Source organism: Notothenia rossii, assembly GCF_949606895.1.
Source record: "Notothenia rossii genome assembly, chromosome: 6".
In the NCBI taxonomy this organism is placed as follows: Eukaryota; Metazoa; Chordata; class Actinopteri; order Perciformes; family Nototheniidae; genus Notothenia; species Notothenia rossii.
The window spans coordinates 54,274,021-54,300,910 of record NC_136909.1 but is presented as its reverse complement, the minus strand read 5'-3'; the positions used below and the strand labels follow the sequence as shown (position 1 = coordinate 54,300,910).

General features: G+C 41.4%; 1 protein-coding gene across 7 annotated transcripts in view; it reads left to right on the top strand.

The window, feature by feature from the left end:
• Positions 1–21,856, top strand: part of hspa12a (heat shock protein 12A) — a 189,493-nt gene extending 167,637 nt beyond the window's left edge. For 2 of the 7 annotated variants that reach the window (XM_079686867.1, XM_079686865.1), the window contains exons 5-13: positions 3,437–3,541; positions 3,845–3,961; positions 8,238–8,409; positions 8,609–8,623; positions 11,313–11,402; positions 12,332–12,436; positions 13,132–13,390; positions 14,532–14,635; positions 16,056–21,856. In XM_079686867.1, the coding sequence (XP_079542993.1) occupies positions 3,437–3,541; positions 3,845–3,961; positions 8,238–8,409; positions 8,609–8,623; positions 11,313–11,402; positions 12,332–12,436; positions 13,132–13,390; positions 14,532–14,635; positions 16,056–16,687 (1,599 nt within the window). In that variant the 3' untranslated portion in view covers positions 16,688–21,856. The remainder of the gene's footprint in view (positions 1–3,436; positions 3,542–3,844; positions 3,962–8,237; positions 8,410–8,608; positions 8,624–11,312; positions 11,403–12,331; positions 12,437–13,131; positions 13,391–14,531; positions 14,636–16,055) is intronic. The other 5 variants (XM_079686870.1, XM_079686869.1, XM_079686866.1 and 2 more) reach the window with 4 other exon arrangements.
• Positions 21,857–26,890: the final 5,034 nt, after the last annotated feature.

The following is a 26,890-nucleotide window of genomic DNA, read 5'->3' as shown; positions in this document are numbered from 1 at the left end:
GCAGAACAACACACGTCACCAAGATGGCCGTCACTACTGTCTTGTCAACAAAACGATTGACTCCCCTCACTATTACCACAATGAAACACGTCCAGAAGAATGTCATGCAAATCTGCCTGCCTGCCTTCCTTTGATTCTCTCTGAACTGCCTGGTCTTTTTAATGTTTAATGTCAACCATTTGTGCAGATAGCATGAAGTAGAAAAGATCGGCGATCGGCGATGCTAGCGTTAGCATTTCTCCCCCTGGCCTAAATTGTGTGTTATAGAATGATCACACCGGTGACAGTACTCTTCAAAGGGTTCACGAAATATGACTACTACTCTTACTGTTTAACATTTTGGGTTACTTAATGTTGCTTCATATTAAGGCTAATAAAAATGACAAGGCTGTAATGCTAACTAACGTGCTAGCTACTAGCTAGGTAGCTAACTTGATCCAGCCACTCCTGGTCCTTTCATCAGACGGGAAGCGAAAGAACGAGCGAGACCCATTGCTGGTATGATAACAACCAGGTACTAAGCACACAGGCATCTTGTTAAATGTATCTTATCTTAGCCAGCGCCATATAGATAGATTATATCTATATGGCGCTATCTCTTAGTGGAGGAAAACAATTGGAAAACAATTGTGACATCTCTGGTATTTGTAGTCTTTCTAGTTGCATATTTTTCATAGGGTCCTTCTCTGGTCGATTATTTTCATTTCCTCGCTCCTCGGTCCTCGGTATCACCGGAAGTTGATTTGTCTGCGCCATCTTGAGTACCGTCCCTTGGCGCTTGTTTCTGCCGGAGGACCGACGATCGAGGTGCGAGGAGCGATAAAGGAGGAGCGATAACCGAGGAATCACCAGACCATCCTCCGATGAAATCCACTGATACTTGCTCCGCCCCCTTACTTTGTATCGCTCACTGATTGGACGATGCTGGGCATGCACTGATCTGATGCTTCTTGACATGAGAGCAGTACCCCAGCGGAATGAAGAAAATACATGAAACTCAAGAGAGTCACTCCTCAGCCTCTATACTGTGTTTTTTTTCAATGAATGTATCATTTAGTTACAAATATGTGATATATCTGAACAACAAAGTGGTCAAAAATCATTTTATTCATTTTTTGGAAGCATTTTCATGATCGCTTTTTTCGTTTATACGTTTTAAGAATGGCGTTTATATCTTTTTTGAGAATGAGTTCTTATTTTATTTAATGTATTGGGTCTACAACAGATGGTACAAATGTTTGTCAGTAAATGTGTACTAACAGAGGCGGGGGGGGTTTGTAAAAATAACAGGGACAGAGCTGCTGTCAGACGAACAGCTGTGCAGCGTCATCACAAACGGACGTCGCCTCATGTGCCGCTCCGGAAGAAAGGACGTCCCATTGCTCTTAAAACTAATTTCCCTGCTTCTCGTGGTTTCCTTGCGTCTCTCCATGCTTCCCTGGTGGGAGGGACTAGACGCAGTGAAACGACGCAAGTGAGGGATGCAAGGATTACATTTAATCGACCTGAGAAGGACCCATAGTCTTATATTTCAACAGTTTTACGACAAACTGTGACTTTTTTGACATGGAAATTATTTTTTAAGATTGACAAACATCATATGTGTAATTCACGGCACAATTCAAACGGGATCGAAAGATACGTTTTCTCTCTCCACTGACTTCAATACATTATTTTTCCGAAATAAGGTCCCATGGAGGTCCACCGGAAGGGGAGGGACTTCGCCACTCTATTGCAAACGCCAAATATCCTTATGTTGCCATATTAGCAAAGCGCTACCTTCGTCACTCTATAGCTTTGGCTCGGTCTGAACTTTTTGCGAGTGGTGGAGGCTTAAATGCTAGCAGGAGTTGGGTTTGCACTTCAGTATTTTTTCTTTTGGTACCGGTGATATTCACGTACGGGTGATGCCTTTTCAAATGAGTGTGCAAGTTTGATGTATTGCCAGCCGCGTAACCAATTTTAGTTGAACAATGCCGACAAACAGCTTTTGTTCGGTCCACCTGTCTTTGTCCGTCATCCTTGTACGTAACTGCGAAACCAAAATGTTCCCAAACCGGAGACTTCAATGATGCTGGAGGATTTTCGTGCTCAACTTTATCTGCGTTTCTCCATTTCGACAGTTCCTCAAATTACTGACTAAATTTGAACGCATCCCTGTGACCAGCTCTCATAGTATGCCTCTCGTCCAATGAAATGACTTGGTCGCTCTATGACGCGTTGAATCCAATATGAGCAAATTACACTGAACGCTGCGACGCAGCACCTGAGATCACTTCCAAAAAGTTGTTCACGTTCTCAATTGTTTACGTTTAACGTTATATTAGTTCGGTACACTTTGGCACACACGTGTACCGAACCGAAGGGCCCGTACCGAATAATTTCGGTACGTATACCGTTAAACCCCTACAAAAGACTTAACCTTAATGATGGAAAAAGAGGAAAGGTTACTGGGTCACTAATGGGGCTTTTCCACTGCAGCACGTAGCCCGGCCCACTTTTTTTTGCTTTTCCACTTGGGGTAGTTCCGTCTCTGGGCTATTTTTTCACCTTTTTTCTGGCCCTCCAAAATTGAGGTTCTTACCGGGCCCACAACCAGGCTGAATATGCTAAACTAGTGAACACTCTCAACTGCTGAATGGTCAGAGAGAATCGCTGGCAAGGCGGCTACAACTACAACAAAATGAACATACTGAGATGTAATTGTAATACACGTTTCAAAATGATGCCGAAGTAACAACGTACTGATACCGGTTAGTAAATCTCAGTGTTTTCTGAATGAAGATCTGATCGATCAGGCTAAGCTAACGCTGTAAATGCTCTGACCGTCCACACTCACAACAACGGCCTACAGACATGAATAAAGCAGCGACTGTATTCGCCATGACACAGACAGTCTGTGGTTTGTACTTGTTTGACTTTTGTCTAGTTTCTGAACAGATATTAGGAGCTGTGAGCTCTGAGTGCTAACAGCTAACGGCTGATGTTGGTTTTGTGTTTCGCATGGAAGATGACGTCACGGCAGTTTTACGCAGCATCGCTCCGCCTACACTGCGTTACTATAGTTACTGCCCCAGCTACTAAACTGCAATGGAAACGCAGCATAAAGTGAGCCTGGCCTAACAAGGCCTAACCATACCGTACTAAGCCGTGCGAGGTCCTGCAGTGGAAAAGCGCCGTTAACCATTAAGAATCATCCCATGAATATTTGATGGCCGTCTGGCTGCTGGCTGCAGAGATGCACTGTTTGTAAGACACCGTCTGACATCTGGCTGAGCCATGTCACATATACTGTATGTACGATCCTCAAAGAGGATATATGAAATGTATTTCCAGACCTCATATTCCCTCCTCATATGCATATACTTTTCTGCTGAAGTTCTGATTTCATGTCCTTTTTTAAACTCTAATGTTGATGTTTTCTTCCTGCACTCAGAATCTGTCCATAGAGACAGACCTCCACGCAGCCAATGGGAAGCGAGTGAAAGCTATTGATATCTTTGCATATGCATTGGCCTTCTTTAAGGAGCAAGCAATTAAGGTAACACACCTCTGTCTTCACTACCGAATCATTTGTTGTAAACATACAAAACAACATTTATTTTTTATATTCATATATCTACAATCTACATTGTGTGTATAATTTGGGCTTAATCCCAGAATGAACCCTGACGTTAATAATTACTTATCTTGTAATATACTAGCATTCAGACGTGCTTAATCTGACTACTGCAGGGGGCACTTTGTGTCACGCTGAATAGCTCAGGGAACTTGTACTGCATCAAAAGGGATGTTTAGCACTTGTTTGCTAACCTGTTGGTTGTGTTTACTTTTGCTGCCGCAGGAGCTGAGTGATCAGACAGGTGGAGAGTTTGACAACAATGATGTGAGATGGGTCATTACTGTTCCTGCCATCTGGAAAATGCCTGCAAAGCAGTTCATGAGGGAGGCTGCATATAAGGTAGGCAGAGAAGCTTTATATGCCTTTGTAACTTGACATCTGTTTACAGACTCAATATTGTAACCATATAGTATGGATGGCTGCACAAAGGATCTGACTTTAGCTCCAATGATGTGTGTTGGATAATCATCACTGTAGAGAGAGAGGTGCATGCTTACTGTTATGTGTGACGCCCACATACAGTGACCTTCAGACTGTGGTAGAGGACACAGGGAGGCAGTCAGTATAGAGAGAGAGAAAAGGAGGAAGGAGAACTATTGAAAGTTGTAACGTGGGTAGTTTTGTAGGACGCTAGACCAGAGAATTAGTTTGTAAATACTTTTTATTTTATTTATAGTTTTGTGAAGGTAGCCTTTCAACAACACTGCAGGTGCAAAAAGGGCTGGCAAAAGATTATTAGAAGTGGTCTGATACAAGTAGATATTCAGCTCAGTTAGCTGCAGAATACATTTACGCTGTGAGTGTATTATTCTTACAGAAGTGGCAGTAGAGAGCCACTCAACCCTTTACAGGGCAAGGTTGTTTTTAGCTTGGTGGTGGTCTGAGGCGGGGATTGTATCATTCACTGCATTATTATGTTAACTGATGAATCTGAGCAGTCAAATATCCTTTTTGTTTTTCTCTTGGAAACTGAGATATATATAATAATTCCAGTGAAATAATGATTATAATATTAGAAAAATGTTATAAATCGATACTTCACTGCACATGTGTTTATGAGTATTCAGTCAGTAGGGGCTTGGACTGTGAGCTGTTAGGTCGCCGGTTCAAGTCCCCAAACAGACTTAAAATATGGAGTGTGGACTGTTACTTAGAGAGGTCCCAGTTCACCTCCTGCCCTTGAGCAAGGCACCAGACAACCAATGACAAGTTCTGGTACTATTTTTGATAGAGAACATTTGATCTGCCCAGCCCTTCAGTGCAGTGTCTCTGGCTGGGGAACAGCTTGGGGTCACACTCACAGTCAGTGCACCCAGGTTTAGGTTTTGGTATTGATAGTTCCAAACATGACAACCTGACTATTATAACAATCCTTGTCACAACCCACAACTATGGCAGAGCTAAGGGGAACTTTGGTTATAGACAATAGATTCACTGTAAAATATTACCATGATTTCACAATATTTAGCTGTAATATTTTACAATAAATTACTGTTTTACCACTTTACAGTCTTTTCCTGTAATGTTCACAATATAATACTGTAATTTTGAATTTCACAGTGAAATCAATGCAGGCACAGTTAATTACTTTGAATGTACAGGATCAATGACTACCAGGATTTCACAACATGTTACTGTATTATTTCACAGTACAATACTGTATTCAGACCACCCTCTGTGATAACACAACAAATTAAGTGATTTTCTTGCTTTTATCGCTCTTGCTTGGCTTTAAATACTAATTTCTTTCTTTGGTGCAGTTTTTACTTAAATTGAAAGGGTCACCGCTGCATGTGCCTTAAAATAAACGATGCAACATATAAATCTATGTAAAATTGAAATTGTTGTCTTGGCTTATTGTTTTCAGGTGCTTCCTGGGCATTAATCCTGAGACGGGCTCGAAAGCCAAAAAGAGGCATGGCAATTCAAACCCAATGTCTGCACATTCTTCAGAAAATTGTTGACTTCGAGTGGATGTCTGTGTAGACATGTGCTCCCCTCCTTGTTTTCTTTTCTGCCTCCCTGCTGCCCAGGTGCACCTGGTTTGCCACTGGCTCCGCCTCTGCCCAGGTGCAACTGGTCTGCCCCTGGCTCCGCCTCTGCCCAGGTGCACCTGGTCTGCACCTGGTCTGCCCCTGGCTCCGCCTCTGCCCAGGTGCACCTGGTCTGCCCCTGGCTCCGCCTCTGCTCAGGTGCACCTGGTCTGCACCTGGTCTGCCCCTGGCTCCGCCTCTGCCCAGGTGCTCCAAATTCCACTCAGCCGTATATATAAAGAGAAGCTGGAGGAGAAGGATGTCTCGCCTATCCTAACGCCGGAAGACACTCCTTAGAATACCTCTTTGCCATTTTGAGCTGAAGGCCATATTTTTGCAGATGTGTTTATGTTTCGCCTGGAGGACCTGGTAGTCCAGTTTTCGCGGCTTTATTTAGTTTCCCATAGTGTTTATAATTGATTGATTAATGATTTCTGGTTGGGGGAGGGGGGGCTCTGGGTCCTACGGCCCGTGGTGTGGCTGGCTCGGGTTCCCTCCTTCTGTTTGTTACTTTTGGCCGTCCTCCAGACCTCTTTTTGTTTCCTGTTTCGCTTGTGTGAGCAAACGGCTGATTATCAATAAATGCTCGTTACCAAGTACCGGTTATTGCATGTATTCTTTCATGTTGTGGGTCTCAGCACGAGCCACTACCGCGGAGTAGAGGTTGGGGCCGTAAAAACATGTCCAAGACACTGTGAAATGTACTTTGCACTTCAATGGAGTAATACAAAGTTAAAATGGGCATTTTCTTTGTTTTTCTTTGTTGATTGAGCCGATTGAATTGTGTAGTTATGGTACAATCCCAGTTAACTAGTCAGATTTACAATATAATATAGTATTATTTACATTTTTATATTTACAGTAAATTACTGGCTACTGTGTTGCATTACTTCTAGAGTAAAAGTGTGAAAATACAAGTAATTACTGTAACTTATGTACAGCAAGGTACCATAATACCACAGCTCTGTACTGCTATATCACAGTAATTCCATCGGCATGGCAACTGTAAAGTCACAGTATTTAGATGTACTTTTATTCTAATTTACTGTAAAATATCTATAATAAATTAATGCAACTACTAGTAGCCAGTAATTTACTGTAATTTGACAGCCAAACCTTTTACAGTGAATTGTTAAGCTTTTCTCTTATTGGTTTCTGCTACTCTCTTCCCCGATGATATCATCCTCTTGTCCTATTCACATCCCTAGTGTGTGAGCTAAAATGGGGGAAAGAGAGGGGTGTGGGTGCAGAGCAGGGCAGAAATAAAAAAGAGGCGAGCTTTCAGCCGCTCTGCACTGGCGCTGGAGGCAGGATGGAGGGATGAGCTGACAGAGAATGTGAGTGAAACACAGAGGTGGAGACGCAGTGAAGAAGGGAGGGGTGTCTGCAGTGACTCAGCATCAGGCAGTAAGGATAATTTGATTGGCTGCTCAGGGAGGACACGTCATCCATCAGGCCTCTGGGGCTGGGACACCACCCACAGCCCTTCTCTCTTTTAATCCACCCCTAAAACCAACATAACCGCAATTGTGATCATATCTTATGACATTGTATTCCTCATGTATGGTGTTGTACAGCAACACATCAACTCTGCTAGTTCTAGAAGTATAATGGTATTTTATATAACATAACTGCAAGAGTTACAAAGTTATGGGACATACTTTCATTCTGGTTTCATATTGGACAAAGTGGGTTACCCATCCTGGGTAAAAGTTACGAATTACGCAGTTTTACATTCAGTACGGTTAGATATGAACAGTGTATGCATTTAAAATACTTTTAAATGCTAATATTTTTCTTGGATTTTGGGGAGATAGAAACAAATACATGTGTTGTGTCATAAAAGGTAAATGATTGACAAGCTGTTAGGATACATCAAAGGGCTTTTTACTTTGTTTTTGATGATTTCTTGAATCATTGTCATGAATGGCACTTGATTAGCAGAAACAGTAACATCTACTGTAAAGTGTATTGTAAATTGACTTCTCATCCAAATTAATTCTACAGTGAGTAGGCATATCTAAGAAACAGAATGCCATAGTGTCTGAAGAAACATATAGCAATAGCATTGGTTAGCATAGCTGGTGTCACTTTGTTGACAGACTCACCCTGGTTGCACTTTGCGAGTGAAGTCTGACAAAAACTGACTGGCGGTGCTAGCACCTTAGGGAACATCAGCAAAGATGTGCTTTGTGCAAATGATACTTCATTTGTTCACAGTCATTGTGTTGTCCGTGTTAGCCATGTAATTAGACTGGTAAAAATCCACACTGGATTTCTGGGAGGAAGTTGGGGTCAAGATTAGAAATGTGAGTCATTTGCGGTAAAAATATACGTTACCCGTTTAATATTAATTGCTAAGGTAACGAAGTGCAGCACAAGCAAGCACACAAACAATAACATCAACAACTATTGTGTTTTGTGGTTGCAGTAGAAACAATAATTAAAAAAAAGCCTTAAACAAAGCATACACCCCTTCAGACAGTATTGTGGGCATTTTAGCACATCATCATGCTCAATAAATAGTATGTTCATTCACAAGTTAAAGGTGTCTCTTTTGTCTGTATTCCTCCCTTATGTAGTCTGGTCTGGTTAGCCGTGAGAACCCTGAGCAGCTGATCATCGCCTTGGAACCCGAGGCAGCATCCATCTATTGCCGCAAGCTCCGCCTCCACCAGATGGTGGACCTGGGCACCAACACCACCCAGAACGGCTGCAGCCCCACTGAGAATGTGGGAGGCGCAATAACCCAAGGTACATTAGGTGGTGCTGATTGTCTGAACACATGATGCTTTCACACAGAATGTCTCACCCATGAAGCTTCATAGATCATTAGAACATGCTCACATCTGTCCTGCAGATTGTTCTGAATGTGTGCATTCTTACAGTTTGGAAGCCCAAGTACTGACCATGTAACATTTCTTTCTCCTGTTGAATGCTGTTCCATCCATAGTTTCTCCAGGTCATGGTAAACATGCTATCTTTTTTTATTTAGACACAAAATGCATGACTTTATGTTTATTTCCAACCTTCACATTTTAGCTTGATTTTGCTTCTTTTACATGTTTTACAAGTTATCCTACACAAAAAAGTGTTTCTTACATTATTAATACTTCACATCTCTGACTCTGTTACTGGCCTTAATGTCCCCCAGCTGACTGTTGGGCTGTGTTGAGTCTGTGTGTTAGGCCTCCCCGCTGGCATGCAGAGGACGGAGGCATAAAGTCATTCTGAGTCAGTCTGTACATCTGTCCGTACATCCCACTCACAATATACTGTAGCATGAGTGCTGGTGAGAGAAATCAGAGTGTGGAACATTAGTCATGGATCAGGTGCTCTGTTACAGCTGATGTACAGTGGTCTCCAGTCAGTGCAGTACATGTAGCTTGTGCCACCTCCTCTGATCTGTTTGCCTTTTCACTGCCATGCAATTCAGGGTAACCATCTGAGATTTCAGATCAGAAATAAAAGAAGGAACACAAGAATAGTATTAGTGACAGGTTGCCGTAAACATCAACAATAGATCTGGGGCCGTATTGACAAAGGATCTTAGGGCTAAAAGTAGCTCCTAACTGGCGAATTTAGGAGAAACTCCTAAACATAATGGGCGTGTCAGTCTTACATTTAGGACTCCTAATTGTATTCACTAAGAGCAATTCACAAAGTATTTTAGGCCTAAAAGTAGCACCTAAGTTTAGGAGAGCTTAAAAGTCCTCGAGAGGACTCCTAACTCAGTAAGACCTATTCAGAATCTGAAAATGGCTGCGAGACGAAATGTTTTGGACACAATGGAAGACTGTGAATTGATCAATGAGATATAGGCTAAATCGTGAGGGTATCAAACTTGTTGTGGAATTAGTGCGGGATGCAATAACATCCCCACCTAACAGGAATAACCCGATTAGTCCGGAAATAAAATGTTTGGCAACACTACGATATTTAGCAACAGGGAAAATTCAACTTTGCAATGCCGACGATTTAGGAATATCGCAACCATCAGTCAGCCGTGCCATAAACCAAACCATCAACGCGATCTCTAGACCACATATCATCCAACAGTTTATCCGGTTTCCTTTGGACAATCAACAACTACACAGGATCAAAGCCAACTTCATGGCAATTGCAGGTATGCCCGGTGCGGTCGGTGCTATTGACGGGACGCACATAAAAATAATTGAGCCATCAAAAGATGAGGACGTGTTCGTCAATAGAAAGAAAGTACATTCCATCAACACGCAGATTGTTTTTATTCATCATGATAGGGGGACTTGAACGGCGGTATGGGCTGTTATTGAAAGTGTTTAAGTGCTGGAAATATGCTCATTGGATAATAGTTTGCAGGGTGTTTTTAATTGCCTCCTTGATTTAATGCAATTTACGTATTTTTATTGTTTGCTCTCTCTCTTTAACGTGCATATACAACATCATTATCGTGGTCTGCACAAACTTGTCATCATGCGTGTATTCTGCTAACGGCACTGTCCATAACTATTTGATAGGAATACATTTCTAGCCTAGGCTATTTCCTTGTTTTTCGGTGATTTAGTGGGCTCGTTTGTGGGATGTTGTGGATGTGTTTCACCGAGACCGCCTACTCTGAACAACCAATCACCGTACTGACCGCTTCTAAACTCATGCACGAGAATCGACGTAATCCATAGCAACGGCGCGTCACTCTTAGTTCACTCTTAGTGATTTATCCTTAGTATGAGTAGGTCTCAGCGGCTTTGTGAATAACTTTTAAGAAAAAACTCCTACGTAAAATGTTTTAGCGCGAGTTAGGAGCACTCCTAGCGGTAAGATAAAATGCTTTGTGAATACGGCCCTTGATGTAAAGCATATCTCTTTCTCCAAAAAAAGATATAAAAGAAGCTTTTTAATGTCTGCTGAAGTGGAGATATCTCAAAGTATCTCAACTTCAGCAGTCTCCCCCGAGGTGTCTCCCACATTTCCACATTAGTTGGGGGATTTCAAGGGGAGTTTTCCTTCTGAAGGGTTTTAAGGACAGAGGATGCTGTGTGCTGAACATACTGTAAAGCCTCCCAACGTGAATGCGTACCTTGTGATATTGGGCTGTATAAATAAATGTGATTGACTGATGGGTCATTGACCTCATGTCCTTCTGCCTCTGGAACAACATGCCCCTCTCTCATGCCCTCTGCAGAGCTGTGAGAGTCCCTGTATTGTTTCCTCTGTGTAGGGGGAAGTGTCCCTCTGACATGAACTCCTGTCAGGTCTTCCTGCTGCTTTTGGTCACATCCCTAAAACATTTTGTCATGTGGCCCTAATGCTCTTCCGTAATAATGAACTGATTTCGGTGAAGTTGACTTTCCTCGAGGGTTTTTTGTCACACGTCAGTTTCACTGCATGGTAACACTGTGAGCACTAATGTTCTCTATATCTATACATATGTATGTGTTGTAATTGTATGTACTGAACAGCCAAGTGATCTTTTTCTAGTTGTAATGATTTAGCTGATCTTGAAAGTATGCATTATGGTTTTAATAAGTAATAATAGTATGAGAGTAGCTCACAGTGTGATACTTGTGCACCTCAGCTTGCTGCTTGCCTCATACACTCCTGTACCTGAGCCCCACAGCCTCTCACTGCAGAGCTTCCTCACACTCACCAGAACCTTCTCTCTCTCTGTTAACAAGCAGCGAAGGAGCATGTGCGGCGCAACCGGCAGAGCCGCACCTTTATGGTGGAGAATGTCATAGGGGAGCTCTGGGCGGAGCTGGAAGAAGGTAGATTCTTTCTCCTCTTTTTCACCTCTTTCCATCTTCCTTTCCTCTAGGGTTAACACTGTTGCTGTTTCCTTTGCTGCATATCTTTCTTTTTAGGTACTAACTTTAGATATTACTGAAATAGAGCACTAGAGTTTTTTTGAGGAACTGTAATAACCTGGAGAATGTAATAGTTACAGAAAGGCGCTGAAGGTCATTATTTTTAAACGTGTGTTGCTTTCTTTACTTCTAAAGTCCTGGATGACAAACTACAGTTTAGTTCATGCTGGGTTTTTCTTCATTGCGTCTGCCATTGGTTCTGTCAGTTATGATTACAGTGCTCAACTGTGACTGTCAACATTAGTCTGCTGAGTTTCTCTCCACACTGACTTTAACTTAGTCTAACGTCTTAGCTGAACTTGTTTTCCTTTCTACCTGCATGCTCGCTCTGCTGTCAGTCACACGCTCAATGACCCGCCCAATCAGCTGAAAGAAGCAGCATACATTACCAAAGACCCTTTTTCCTAATTTCAGTAATACAATTATAATATCAAAAGATCCCTTAGACCCTTTCAGTGAAAGAGATGTATGTTGGTTAAATACAGATGTAACTGGTACTACTTGATTAGTAATTCCGCCTTTAGCTGAATTTCTGTTACATGTAGTTTGACTGCGTAAATCATGTCCAAACTGCCCACCATCTTGTCTTAGCTAAAGCCCCTTAAGAGTCTGTGTCATTACCTCCTGCACTGTGCTGCTCACACTCCCACAGCCCCAGAGAGGAAGCAGGACTCTGAGGTTCAACCAGCTGCAGAGACACACAGAGTCTCGTCCAACTCTTCTGAGAATGTTCCTGAAAACAGCGTACAGAGTAGATCAGAGGCAGCGAGGGAGCTGTTAGATGAGAAGCATTAGAAGCACATGACTGACTGCACCCCCCCTCTGTTCAGGAGACCGTTACGTGGTGGTGGACTGTGGAGGAGGAACCGTGGACCTGACTGTCCATCAGATCCGTCTCCCAGAGGGACATCTGAAGGAGCTCTATAAGGCCTCAGGTAAGAGCATACTGTAAGACCACTCCATCTGGTCTATTATATATCTTTATTGAACAAGGACCATGCATACAAATACATTCATCTTTAAAAGAGAAAAGATGCTAAATGCTAGATAATAGATAAAAGCTCATTTCCATCTGCAGTTCCTGAAGGAACACACATAACAGACATCAAACACAGACATATCAAATATAAATACTAGTACATTTGCCAATAGAAATATCATTTTACCATTCATTTAAAATCTCAAATTACAGTAAAGTAATGTTGGCAAGACTGGTTTCCCAAAATCAATGATGGCCGTAAATGAGAAAACTGATTGTGAAAGGCAGAGGGATAAATCTGCATTTAGAGCAGATCGTGAGGTTCTCCCCATATGTTCAGAGCGGACGTGGAAAAGCTTCTCAAAGGCGTCGTGGTGGTATTAAATTCCAATCTAATTTTTAAGAACAGAATGAGATTGTCAAAGCTGAGGAGATTGAATTTGGATAATATATCGCAATTAATGTGTTTTAATGATGTCTTATCAAAAAGGTTTAAGGCTTGTTTGAAAATAATCTTAAACAGTTTGGGCACAGTCTTTCTTGCCTGAGACCAGCAGGTGATACAATATTGGAGATGTGAGAAAATCATGGCGTGTTTTTGATGCTTCTATTGTACTGAGCCACAGTCTCACAGGACCCCTCTCTTCCCAGGCGGTCCCTATGGCTCCATTGGCATTGATTATGAATTTGAGAAGCTGCTGTGTAAGATCTTTGGCCAGGATTTCATCGACCAATTTAAGATCAAGAGACCAGCAGCCTGGGTGGACCTGATGATTGCGTTTGAGTCCCGGAAGAGGGCGGCGGCCCCTGAGAGAACCAACCCACTCAACATCAACCTGCCCTTTTCCTTCATCGACTACTACAAGAAGTTCAGGGGCCACAGCGTGGAACATGCCCTGCGCAAAAGCAAGTGAGTACACACCAGAAACCAGAAGACCTGTCCCTGACATATTAAATAGATCAGTATAGTAAGATGGAGCACTATCGTTATTTCAACACACAGCTGATCTGTCTGGATCATAAAGAAGGCCTGATGAGATCACAGTGTGCATCTTTCACACAGCATAATGATGGTTTTGTATATGAGGGTCTTATTTAGAGTCAAATTGAGGATAAACCAAGATTTGCTTTAGGGCGGGACTACCTAGTTATTGACAGGTTGCTACCACAGTGTGCGGAATCATCTTTTGACTTTGACACTTCCACAGTGAGTTTTCACTTCATCATAGTTAATTATAATATGTTATATTCAATTGTACTGAGTTCCACCCTCATGTGTCACTTCTGTTTCCAAAATGTGACATTATCACTTCTTATATACTGTCCATGGTTGCTGGAGAGATACATTTAAAAGCAAGATTAAAAACACCCATTTTGCCATAATGACAAACACTTAGTACTTAGTGTTAGACAGAAAGTAATAAATGGGCTTCCAGGCCTTAGAGTTCTGTAACGACTGACCTGTGGGACCAGCATGGAGTCTCCATGTAATGGGCCTGTCTCCTGTCTGTGTGGATGGTAATAATCCCACAGTGAGGGACATTATAAGATATGTATACGTCTGAAACTGGAGCCCACTGAACCCCAGGCTCCTATGATGTCTAACAGGAAGTGCCAACTTCAACTGTGGAACTCAAAACCTAATGCACATACTGCACAGGAATCACACACATGGGATCACAGCAGACGGACACTATAGATTTATTATTGGACACACACATCATCATTCAAATATCTCACAATGAAAAATGAACAGTGTACATTATCATAAGAGATGTCAGATCGTGAGAAAGCATTGTTGATATCTTAGTGGTTTAGTGTCAGTTTAGATATGAAAATTGGGCTATCATTTAAAAAAGATTTTGTTAAGATTCTAAGCAGATTGTAAGTGAAAACTATGTTATCATATTTTTATTTTCATATACAACTATGCAAAACATTTGCCTTATTTGGACATATTGTTATTTTAAATATGTTGTCATTATCATTTTAATAGCGCCCTATCTGCAGATTTCGTTCATATATTCATATACTGTCACTTCCTCTCTCAGTGTGGATTTTGTCAAATGGTCGTCTCAGGGGATGCTGAGGATGAATCCAGACGCCATGAACTCCCTGTTCAAGCCCACCATAGACCACATCATCCAACATCTCAGTAAGCTGCACTCAACACACACACACACACACACACACACACACACACACACACACACACACACACACACACACACACACACACACACACACACACACACACACACACACACACACACACACACACACACACACACACACACTATTGTGGTCAAACAAACTGCATTTCATGCTTTGATTACTAGGATTTCCACATATAGCTGGTATTCATAGTGTCTTCACTCTTAAGTTGTGCAAGTAACTAATACAATATGCTTTAGAGATATGGAAAAACCTCATATCCTGATAAAGATATAATAAAATCTTTTTTTTAAAGATAATAAAAATAAGTATTTTTAAGAAACAATTTAGCATTAAAAAAGGATGCTGAAGACATCAAGATATAGCATTTTTCTAATTCAATAAATAAAAAGTCTATATGAAATGAATTATTTTTGTTTAGTCCTGTGTGAATTAAATACATTCTGCTATAAGTTCTGATTTTCTTGAAGTAAAACATAGGCCTAGCTGGTATAACGTTAGTAAGGATTTGGAAGAATATAAAGGATAAACATTATATATATATGTATATGGTTATATCACTCAATGCTATTATACACTGTATACCATGTCATCTCATGATTGTCACACGTGACTATAGTTGATTGATTGAGTCTTGCAGTATTAGCCTAACCTTTAGAGGACCTGCTTTTAACTTTGTCTGCAGACAGTGACAGTGATATCGATCTCACAGATACTCACACATGAACTCAAATAAAAGCACAAACAAAAAACAAACAAACAGTAACACAGGCACATTTAAAGCACTGTAGTCTGATTTGATTAAAATGTGTCTGTTATTTAGAATAGGAGTGTGACAGACATGAAGCAGGATGTACGTGCACACGCTACACATGTTAATATGTTTACGATGCTAAATGCGCCATAAGGAGAACAAGCAGACAAGCAAGAGAGTAAAATCCAAGCCTTAGGCACTTTGGTAATGAGGGATCATTGGTGACATTTCAGCTACAAATCACCAAGAAAGGAAGGGGAATATGGCTCAAATGTCAGATTGTTTACAAACTGCTCTATAATCCCACTGTGTGCGTCTCTCTCTGCACTGTCAGATCATCTCTAATAATAGGATCCATAGGCAAAGTATGTTCACTCTGTGTCATACACCTGCTTATCCTGTTTCTCAGCGGTCGTGACAACATGCTTTTCAGCATCTGATCTGTGGTCAGCTGACACACAGCTGTAATGATGAGTTGGTAGAGAAAATCGGAGATCCATTTGAATACATGAGCTAATTGAAAAGACAGTATAAATATCCCACAGTAAATGTTGCACATAAACTTCAAACAGTAGTGGCTGGTGGCACATGTGTTCCTTGTAACAGTCAGTTGTTTCCTTCATTGAGTTTCTGTCTCCTCCTCTAGCGGAGCTGTTTGAGAAGCCGGAGGTGAGCGACATTAAGTTTTTGTTCCTGGTGGGGGGCTTTGCTGAGTCCCTCCTGCTGCAGCAGGCTGTCCAGGACATGCTGCAGGGCCGCAGCCGCATCATCATCCCCCATGACGTGGGCCTCACCATTCTGAAAGGGGCCGTGCTGTTCGGCCTGGACCCCAGCATCATCAAAGTGCGCCGCTCCCCCCTCACATACGGAGTGGGCGTCCTCAACCGCTTCGTGGAGGGCAAGCACCCTCCAGAGAAGCTGCTGGTGAAGGACGGCACGCGCTGGTGCACCGACGTCCTCGACACTTTCATCGCCGCCGACCAGTCGGTGGCACTGGGAGAGCTGGTGAAGAGGAGCTACACCCCCGCCAAGCCCTCCCAGCAGGTCATCGTGATCCACGTCTACTGCTCCGAGAAGGAGAAGGTGGGCTTCATCAGCGAGCCCGGCATAAGGAAGTGTGGGACACTTCGCCTGGATGTGAGCGGAACAGAGAGCACGGCACCGCGCCGTGAGATCCAAACGCTCATGCAGTTTGGAGACACGGAGATCCGGGCCATGGCCGTGGACGTGTCCACCGGACGCACCGTCAAAGCTAGCATTGACTTCCTAAGCCATTAAGAAGGGAACGAGAGCTCATGTTCCCAAATATTTAGGATCTGTTCAAATATACACACACACACACACACACACACACACACACATTTAAACACATAAACTGGGGATGTTTGATGGAAAGGTCAGTGAATCTCAAGGCTGCGTCACTCAGAGGTTAAGTGTGGTTGGTAGATGGTTTGAATAAAAGTGTTAAGGTTTACCTTTAACCCGGGCAGGCCTTCAGCAGTAGAATTCATGTTACAACCAGAAAGAAAAGAGAATGCAGTGTGTGAGCTGAGGAGCCTTATGGTGTTCACACAATCATAACATACTGTGTGCTGCTCTGTGATGAATCAGGTTGAAGAGCTCCTCACAAGGAAGATAAAGGCGTATCACCTCTCAGACATAACGTGTAACAGGACAGCTTTTGAAATCATCGCTCTATACAACCCCAGAAAAACAAAACATACGGTATAATATTCTACACTATCATAGTGGATACACATTCAGATTGCATCTTCTTTGCTTCAGATTACAGCAAATCAATGTATATCTGTAAACGACTAACATGTGATCATGGTTTTGCATGATTCAGCTCTTTTGACACAGAGTAAACTGTCACAGTGCTGCCAGTGTTTTTCAAAGCATACTGTTTTGTTTGTAAAGGAGATGGATTCACTTTATGGTAGTGCTGTAAGCAGGTTCACTAAAGTATATAAACCCTCGACAAAAACCTCAGGCTGAACCATTAGCTTATTTAGGGTGTTCATATAAAGAGCTATGTATGACTGTATGAAACAAATCGTCCCTAGATGAAGAAGGGACCAACCATAGGGCTTATTGGCAATTTATGGGCAGCAAAACAAGCTGTTAAAAGAGAAGTCAAAAGGGTTAGAATTCACATCCAGGAGAATTGAAGCAACATTAGAGTTAATTCTGATTTGTGTATTTGCTTAATATTTGTTTATAGATAGCCTTTGTGGACATATTTAACAGATAAACATCTACAGCTTTGTTATTTTTACAGCAAACCTTAGGAGAACATATCAGTATGTCTTTTACTAATTGAGAGACCAGAACCATTTGTCAGCACTGAAGTATTACCATATGTACTGTAAAGGTAAAAACCCGGGCTGGTATGACATGGGAAGTCAATGTAAATCTTATGGCTTACTTTTGACAGTCACTGGCAATGCTTAGTATATCTGAATTTAGCCGATCAGCCAAATCATGCAAAACCACCAGTATGTTCCATTAAAATGATCCACAGTCAAATCAGAATCCTAGAATGTGAAACGTGCTGCAAGCTCAATCTGAATAGCAAGTACAGCCCTCAATGCGCATAACTGTTGCCTTTATTTGTTTATGCTTCTGACTATTAGATTATTATTCTGCACAAAGATGCAGGCCAGCTGAGACAAGCAAGGAAGTGTGTTTATTTCTGTGTAAATACAGTATTTAAATATTGTACAGATTTGTTGGCATCTATTCTGCAGCTTTAGAACTGTGTGTGTGTGTGTGTGTGTGTGTGTGTGTGTGTGTGTGTGTGTGCGTGTGTGTGTGTGTGTGTGTGGGTGTGGGTGTGGGTGTGGGTGTGTGTGTGTGTGTGTGTGTGTGTGTGTGTGTGTGTGTGTGTGCGCTTTAACATCTCAAATAGTTTTTCTCCATAGCATGAGGCGCAGCAGGTTGGATGCTCTGTTTAAAGTGAGAGTGGATGTGTGCTTTTTTTCGCAAACACAAAAGAAACTTGAATACCTCCGTCCTAAGTATTTCAGTCTTGAAATGGTAGCAGAGTCTGTGTCCGGTCCCCTTTTCATCTCACCCGCTGAACTGTAGGATCATAATTATTACATATTCTTTGAAGAAATACAATCAAGCCATTTCATTTAGAAATTGTTTTCTTTGTTAAAGACTGAAGCATAGTCAGCAATAATCCAGTGAAGAGCCACATTTCCAGATGATCATGAAAGGTTTACTTATTAAAGTCTTAAGTAAAAGAGGGCCTAGTATATTAATTGTGATGTCAAGATTGACTCACCCCATCAGTGCATAAACTGCATCCCATCAGCATCCTTTCATCACTCAGCTTTATATACTGTATATGTGACTTCAGATTTAATCACTGAGCATCACACTGATTGTAAATCTGTGAAAGGACTTTGCCACATCTAAATGTTCAACATTCACCCTAACACTTCACAGGATGGAAGTTCCTTTTCCTGATGGAAGCACCGGTTGCTGTGCGTTGTCTCTTGTTTTTAAACAGCATTGGTTGAAAGATAAAGCCTGGTGATGTAGTGACATCATGGTTGTTGCTAGGTTTATTCATGGAAAAATGCTCTATTGGTGTTTCATCAATTTCATTAATTCGATGCACGGAAGCTACAACAGCTTATATTATAGCTTCCTCAATTTAGGTCACCATTGTCAAAAAAGTCTGCTACTGCAACTGCAAATTCATGTGTGACGGTCACTGTAGGCTAAACATCAGAGTAGCTACGTTAGCGTTAGCTTTCGTAGTTACATTTATTCTGTACAGAACGCTGCACCTTCTTCCTGCTGTGTTACAGTTGGACACTTCCAGTTCATGACTTTGACTTTGATGTGTGTACCTGACCATGAGCGTCACCACATCCTCACACAACTCAAGAGACAGGTGTTCAAAAGACTTGCACAAGTCTCTAAGCTAGCTTATTAGCTTGGAGCTAGAAACAAAACATCCCGTAAAGAGGCAAAGTATCACCGTGATAAAAACTGGAAGAAGAATAAACCTGTGGATGTTTCTTCGGTTTTGCTCCAGAAAAAAGGATAGTAATGTTTCAGTCATTAACCAGCAGGTTTATGAGTAATTTTGACCTTTAGTGTTTCTGGGATCTTGGTTTCCAAATAGTACGATCTTAAAGACAAGTTTCCCATTTTAATGGTGAATCAAAGCTTGTCTCGCTTTTCATTTTCAATGTACAAAGTCGCTCGGGATGCTGTCCGGCTCTCTTTCTGCATGCACGTGTCGCATGTGTCGCATAGGAATGACTAAACAGCTACAAGCTACCAACAATAAGTTGTTTGCTATTACTAATACACAAAATCAAGGTTCGGCACTGTGATGAAGATGATTGCAGTGTTTTCTATAATAACTTGTGTGCTTATCAGCCCTGTCACAGGCTGGAGTGTGGCTGTGCTGTGTATAATACTCTGTTGCTAGTGTTTTCTGAGCTAATGCTAATCCATGCTAATGCTCTGAACTGACAGTAGAGCAGCACCTCACATACTTTACTGATCTGAACTAATCTCATAAGCTTTTATTCCTCTACACAACTCTCTACTCACAAAGGATGAATATGAACCAGAAGGTTATAATAACACCATGTTTTATTGATTCTTTGAGTAGATAATTACAATGTTATGTGTGCAACCTTGTGTATAATGCACAGGATTCCATGGGAGCCTGCCTGCAGGCAGCAGTCTCAGGACACCTCCACTCTCAGGACAGGAAGTGCACGCTAAGAATTCCAAAAATAAAATCGCCACTATCAGTACAGCGCCACTTTCCAAACAGGAAATGCACGCAAATACAAAATAAAATCGTACTGGCACTTATTATATACATATGTATACATCTTGTATTTTAGTTACACCCGCTAGACCGGGGGTTCCCAAAGTGGGTTCCGGGGGGTCGCGAGACCCTGAGTGGGGGTCGCGAGATGATTACAAAATAAAAATGAAAAAAAAAAAAAAAAAAAGATAATTGTTTTTAATTATTTTTATTTTTTTTATTATTATTAATAATAACGTTTGCATAGACATTTTCAGGGGCGGACTAGCCATCTGTATAATTTCCCCCCAACGAGGCTCCCCCTTTGACATCCCACTAGCGCAGTGTTTCTCAAACCTTTTCATACCAAGGACCACTTAACCAATAAAAAACACTCATGGAACCTCCACCCCGCTGCGGGACCCGTGGGACCACTGAGTCAGACGGTGCGTCTTGGTCATGCTTCATATCGGCCGGCCCGGGAAGGAAGAGACACGCAGATTGGGGGAAGTCCCCCACCCCAACGCAGCACACCCTCCCGGCCATCAGAGACGAACCCGCAGTTCGGAGGAACCGACCGCAGGAGCACTAGGCCGGGCCGCCGCGGAGGCCCTCCGACAGTGGGTCGCGTTTGCCATTCGATCAGTGAGAGGAGAGGAGAAAAATGCAACAAAAATTGTCAAAATCCGTTAATATATGGATGAGTGGGGGGGGGGGGGGGGGGCTGGACACAGGCCGTGGGGGGACACCCGAGACCGGGCAGTGTAAAATAGCTTAAACAATAATAAAACTGGGGAAAAGTGAAAAAAAGTGTCCGAAAATAGGCACTCGTGAGGCTGGCAGAGTCCCGTGTCAACTCCCGTTACATTCCTCCACAGGCTCCATGGTGTCATTTGAGCGAAAAATGGCGAAGTCAACTTTTACGAGAACCAGGCTGGGGGAGTCAAAAGGGCTTGACCAAGGCCGAACCAAAGTGCACGGTGGGCGGACTCATCACCTCCGTGATGAGTCTCCATTGTGATTTGAAAACTTCCATCAAACAAGTCTTTCGGGGGGCGGGGAAAAAACGTGTTTGTCAGAATCGTCACTTCCTGTACTGACAGTGCAGATGTCCTGAGAGTGCAGCCTACACCGGAACTGTCCTGAGAGTGCAGGCCTGCAGGCAGACCCCTCTCCAGGATTCTGATATGTAGCAGCTTTCAAATTAAAACTATGATAACATTATATAAAGACATGTTTAGTGGACATTAGCCTTCTACTCTCAGTGTCAGGCGGCACGATGTCAGACGTTGGATTGGTCAGTCTGAGTGGTTCAGGATGTAATCTGAGTTTGCAGCCTAGCCAGCTTGCATCATGTAAAGGTATCTGCTTAATACTATTTAAAATACACTAATTCAGAAAATGTTACTGCTAGAATGATTGAGCTTTAGTTAGGATCATCTCAGCCACTCTGAAACACAACAAAATGTACGCTTTGTTCTTTATTTTCTTTATTGATGATGCATTTATCTTCAGTTACTCAAATGTCTTCTTCTTTTGCAATTTTCAATTTGATCAAAACAAATATCAAAATACACCCATTACTGTAATGGGTGTATTTTGATCAATGCCATGTAATCACTGTCAGACTGTCACCAATAAAGTATGTGTATTTCAAAGAACATTCTTTTGGTAGTCTTTATTCTGCTAATTTCCTCTGAGTTTGTAGTTTGATTATAATCCAAACATTGGATAAACCTACAGGATGAAATGTATGTACTTCACCAAATGCAGAATTTTTTCCCTACAGGTTCAGAAACTATATAATATAATGACTGAGGTAATGTTCTCTATATATTTTAGTGGTTTCAGAGGAAGTGTATTGCTACATTTAAATTTAGTAAAGATGGCGGTCCACTTTTGTTGAGATGGTCATAATTAATGCTGGGTTTACACACAATTATTACATTTTCACTTCGGTCCCTTAGCCTCTTAAGCCCGAGGGTCCCCCCAGTGGACCCCTTCCACCGTTTTTGTACGAGACCATGTCTCAGGGCTTCTTAACATTTATGAAACTATTAATGTTCCATACCCTTTTAACGATAAGAAACTCAGCTAACTGACAATATGAACATTTTTTAGCTAAAAGAAACACAAGAGTAAACCTAAGCCTTTGAATTAGCATGGAGCGAAAAAATGCTAACAGACATTTGCACAGCACCCACGGTAGCAATGCCCTTATTACTTATGCACAAACAAGATATCCGATTAAAGCTGAGACTCCACAGATCCCACACATGTAATGTCATCACTATACGACCCCGAATTCGGGAGCTATCAGCCAGAAAAGAGAAAGTAAACAACATCCGGTTTCAAAAATATTGCAATAATTACGTCTTACCTTTTTTGGATTTGTGATCAAAAGTTGTGTTCAAAGGAATAAAAACGCCGCTCAAGGTTAATCCAATGTCTTTGTGTGACGTAGAAATGTTTACTGATAATCCACCATCATATTTATGGCAATATACTGGGTATAAAGTTTTGCCGTCCAGGCTTGTACTTTCAGATGTGCTTCGTTTGCTTCTCTATTACGTCCGCAATGGTAATGTTTATGTGGATTTGGGAACTGCTCATCGATTCTATTGGATGTAATAGTTAAGAAAAAGGTGTAAATCACCCAAATCGACCAATGGGTTCCAGAGATATGGTCCTGCGTAAAGTATTAAGAATGCCAGCCAGCGTAGGCACTTTACGCAGCAGACCTTACTTATTGTTTACTACGTAAGGAAGCAGGAATTGCAGGACCCAGAGCGCACGGAGCACAGAGCGGAAAGCAGATAATGGAATTGCAGTTTTATTGCTTATAGATTATCAGAACATTTCAAAGGGGACACAGCCACATTGGATATTAACCTATGGATTAACTACATCATCGTTGTTATCGTTTTAATGCCATTGAAGACCAGTTTAGACCAGACAAAGACGAAGGTAAACCATGTTAGCATTGTGTAGCTACCTAGCGCCACTTGTTTTGATGTACGTTTTTGTTGATAACGTCGCGAGTTTGTATCTTTCAGTGTTGAGGTGGGCACCGTTAGATTCTGTTTCTTTACGATCATAAACTATGTGTTGGATGTGCAGCTAGGATAAGTAATAAGGTAGCTAGGAGTGATTTTTGGTGCAGTAATAGGTTAGCATTTTTCGCTTGGGGCTAATCCAGAGGCTTACTGTTAGCATTGTGGGGAGGATAACAGAGAATGTTTTTTTTTTTTTTTTTTCACAACAGTTGTATTTGGATTGAATGAATACCTATAGTGATAATTCAAAGTAATAAAAAGATTTTTACTGTGAAAAAGGTCAAATGGAACTGATGGTTCACAAATTACCCAGAGGTGAGTCTGGACTTTATTTTTCTAAACCTCTCTACAAAGGTCACATTTCACTTGTTTTGCATCAATCTTGATACAGGGTACTTATTATATGTTATAGTTTGGATTCCTAAAGCTTTTAGTCTACTAACTCATCATTCAAGGGTGGTTTTCACTATAAGTAATGGGTTTTTTTTAGGCGGACATTAGAATTTACATGTTTTTACTATATTCCATCTGAATTTACTTTAAAATAAAAAAATCTATATTGATTCTGACACTTATAATCAAACTCACAGATGTAACCTTGCTTTGAGAGAAAAGATTATTAATTTACCCCTTTTAGAAGTGAAGATATAGTCTTTGCTGTGTTAGTGGCATTTTGGAGCCTGAAACCTGAAAAACAGGCTCAGGGCTTAAGAGGTTAAAGAAAAACTGGGCTGTGTTATGAGAAGTCTTGTGAAGCAACACTGCCACCAAGTGGAGTCAGGTGAGCAGATGAGCAGGAAAAGAGTTGATTACTAATTTGTTTTATAATAAAAGTCTCAGCATTGGCTTTATACGGATCTAACCCATCTATTTTACTTCTTTTTTTTTTTAACTCATTATTACATTTTAGGAGATCGTCTTTGATGTTCATTTGGCAGCCATTTTGGAAATGTTTTCCCTTTTGGAAAACAAATGACTACATTGTTAACTGATCTGTTCAACATCACAACAGATTGAAAACATAATTTTTATGATTTTGCCTCTTTGTGAATTAGCAGTTACCACTTTGATCTTTTTTTACAGAGATAGCATCTAGCATTGGTGGCTAGCAGTGTGTTAGTAAGAATGAGGTGTAGAATTACAGGTTATCTGGTCCTCTGTTTATTTCTACCTAGTTGTTAAATTCGACAGTGTTGAGCAGGACATTACTTTTTTTTTTTTAGAGGTTACCATATAAGGTGCCGGTACATTTGTGACTGAACTACAAAGCATCAGGGAAAAATACACTTTCCCTTACTAGTTTGTGTTATCAAGCTTACAAACGCTCCCAACACTTTACCAAGAAACACAGGATTTTTCATTTAGTTCCCCGAAAACTCCCCCAACAGTGATTCACCCAGGTGAATATGAAACTAAACACAGGCACTTATTCATGAACCAGAATACATTTACGCTGTGAGTGTATTATTCTTACAGAAGTGGGAGTAGAGAGCCACTCAACCCTTTACAGGGCAAGGGAGGGTGTGTGTGTGTGTGTGTGTGTGTGTGTGTGTGTGTGTGTGTGTGTGTGTGTGTGTGTGTGTGTGTGTGTGTGTGTGTGTGTGTGTGTGTGTGTGTGTGTGTGTGTGTGTGTGTGTGTGTGTGTGTGTGTGTGTGTGTGTGTGTGTGTGTGTGTGTGTGTGTGTGTGTGTGTGTGTGTGTGTGTGTGTGTGTGTGTGTGTAAGGGGAAGGTGGAGACAGGGTGAGAGGGTTGAATAGGTGTGGTTGGTTTCCCTCAAATAGCTATGAAGTAGAATAGTTGCTACGGCAATCTGGAGGGACCCAAACTCTCCAAGTGGCACTTTAGTCCCCGGCTCGGCTGCCCTCCCACATGTGTGCTCTCTTCCAGTTAATGGCAGGGGTCAGAGCTACATGACTAACCAATGAAATCATGGGACGATAACAGGGGGCTTGACACTCTTTGTGCTTGTTAAAGCTGCACTTGGTTAAAAACAGACAGAATGTAAGCTCATTAGAATTTGTTTGTTTGAATTGAATATTTGTGTAACCTTCTTAAGTGTTCAGGTGTAAAGGTACTCCTGAACACTTAACATGCACACATACACACACACACACACACACACACACACACACACACACACACACACACACACACACACACACACACACACACACACACACACACACACACACACACACACACACACACACACACACACACACACACACATATTGAGTCTGGTGTTGACTATTTAAAACAGCAGTATAATCCACATAAACTTTGTGTGTGTGTTCTCCTTCTGTTGAATATGGTGAGCAACACGTTCTCACTCCCAACCGTCACATGTTGACGGACGGTCAGGGCCCCTCCCCGTCACTATATTACGGACAGGTACCCCTTGGAAGTCAGTTTTCAACGGGCAGGGCGTCCCATAGACCTTCATAGACCTCCAATAGCGTTGATAATAGACGCCATGAGAACGCTCCCCGACGGTCGGTTGTTATTGTCAATATTAATAGAATAATTGTTTTTGTTTTAATAGTCACACTCGATTTCACCGATTTTCTTGTTGCCCCAGCTGGTCGACACCTCTTTTAGCAGAAACAAAGGCTACATTAATGTATTAAATCGATGTTAATCCATGCGTGTGGATGTGGAATTAATGGATGTGCCGTTGTCTGTTACAAACTCTTCAACTACAACCCTAATTATATTTAAAAACATTTTAGAAGGCCTCACGAAATACTTTAATGTAAATTAAAATGTAAATGTGAAGGGATGTGTGTAATATGGTGATTGACATTATTCACCCACGGATCTATGGGTTGGGGTATTGTTCCGCACGGACATTTTAGTTAACCGGACTTCCTGTTGATGTGAAATCCGAAAAAAAATGTTTTTAAATAAAATAATACTTTATTCCGAGTTTGCTTGCTTTTCTCTTTGGAGGTCATCACATAACAGCATTGTAATACACGCTTCGGCTGCATTAAATATTACATATCTGCCGTAGTTCGCTATTTATTGAGCCCTGATGAGAAGACTTCTAGACAAACAGGAAGAACTGCCACCGAAACTGAATATGTGACGTGGATCATAAATATATCAGCAATTAAACAACATTTTCAATTTCTCTTCACAATATAAGTCTCCTTGCAGTATCAATACTAATTCGGCTGACTTTTATATTTGATCCAATCGGTATATTGGTATATTTACACCATAAAGTTTCATATTCTGAAAGCCAAGACTTTGTTTGTTTAAAATCAAACAAAACACCAGAACCCCGAAAAAATAGTTTTTTTACGTAAATCCACGTTTATTTTTAAATGAACCGTTGTGACTTCCGACTGATTTCGATAGAGCGGGTCACATATTTACACCATAACGGTGCACAGCTGATAGAAAGGGACACCTGGTGGTTAAAGCACGTTATTGAAATGTATTATTAGATATTAATAGGAGACACAGACAGACAAACTAATAAGGCTTTATTTAAACATTAAATAATACTTTAGGTTAAGGTCTTATTTTGAATAAGAAAAAAACTTTGGGGGTATGCAATTTCTTATATTACTTTATATAGTAAAACCAAATGATGATATTATGCTTAGAAATTGTTTGGTCAACTCGACCTG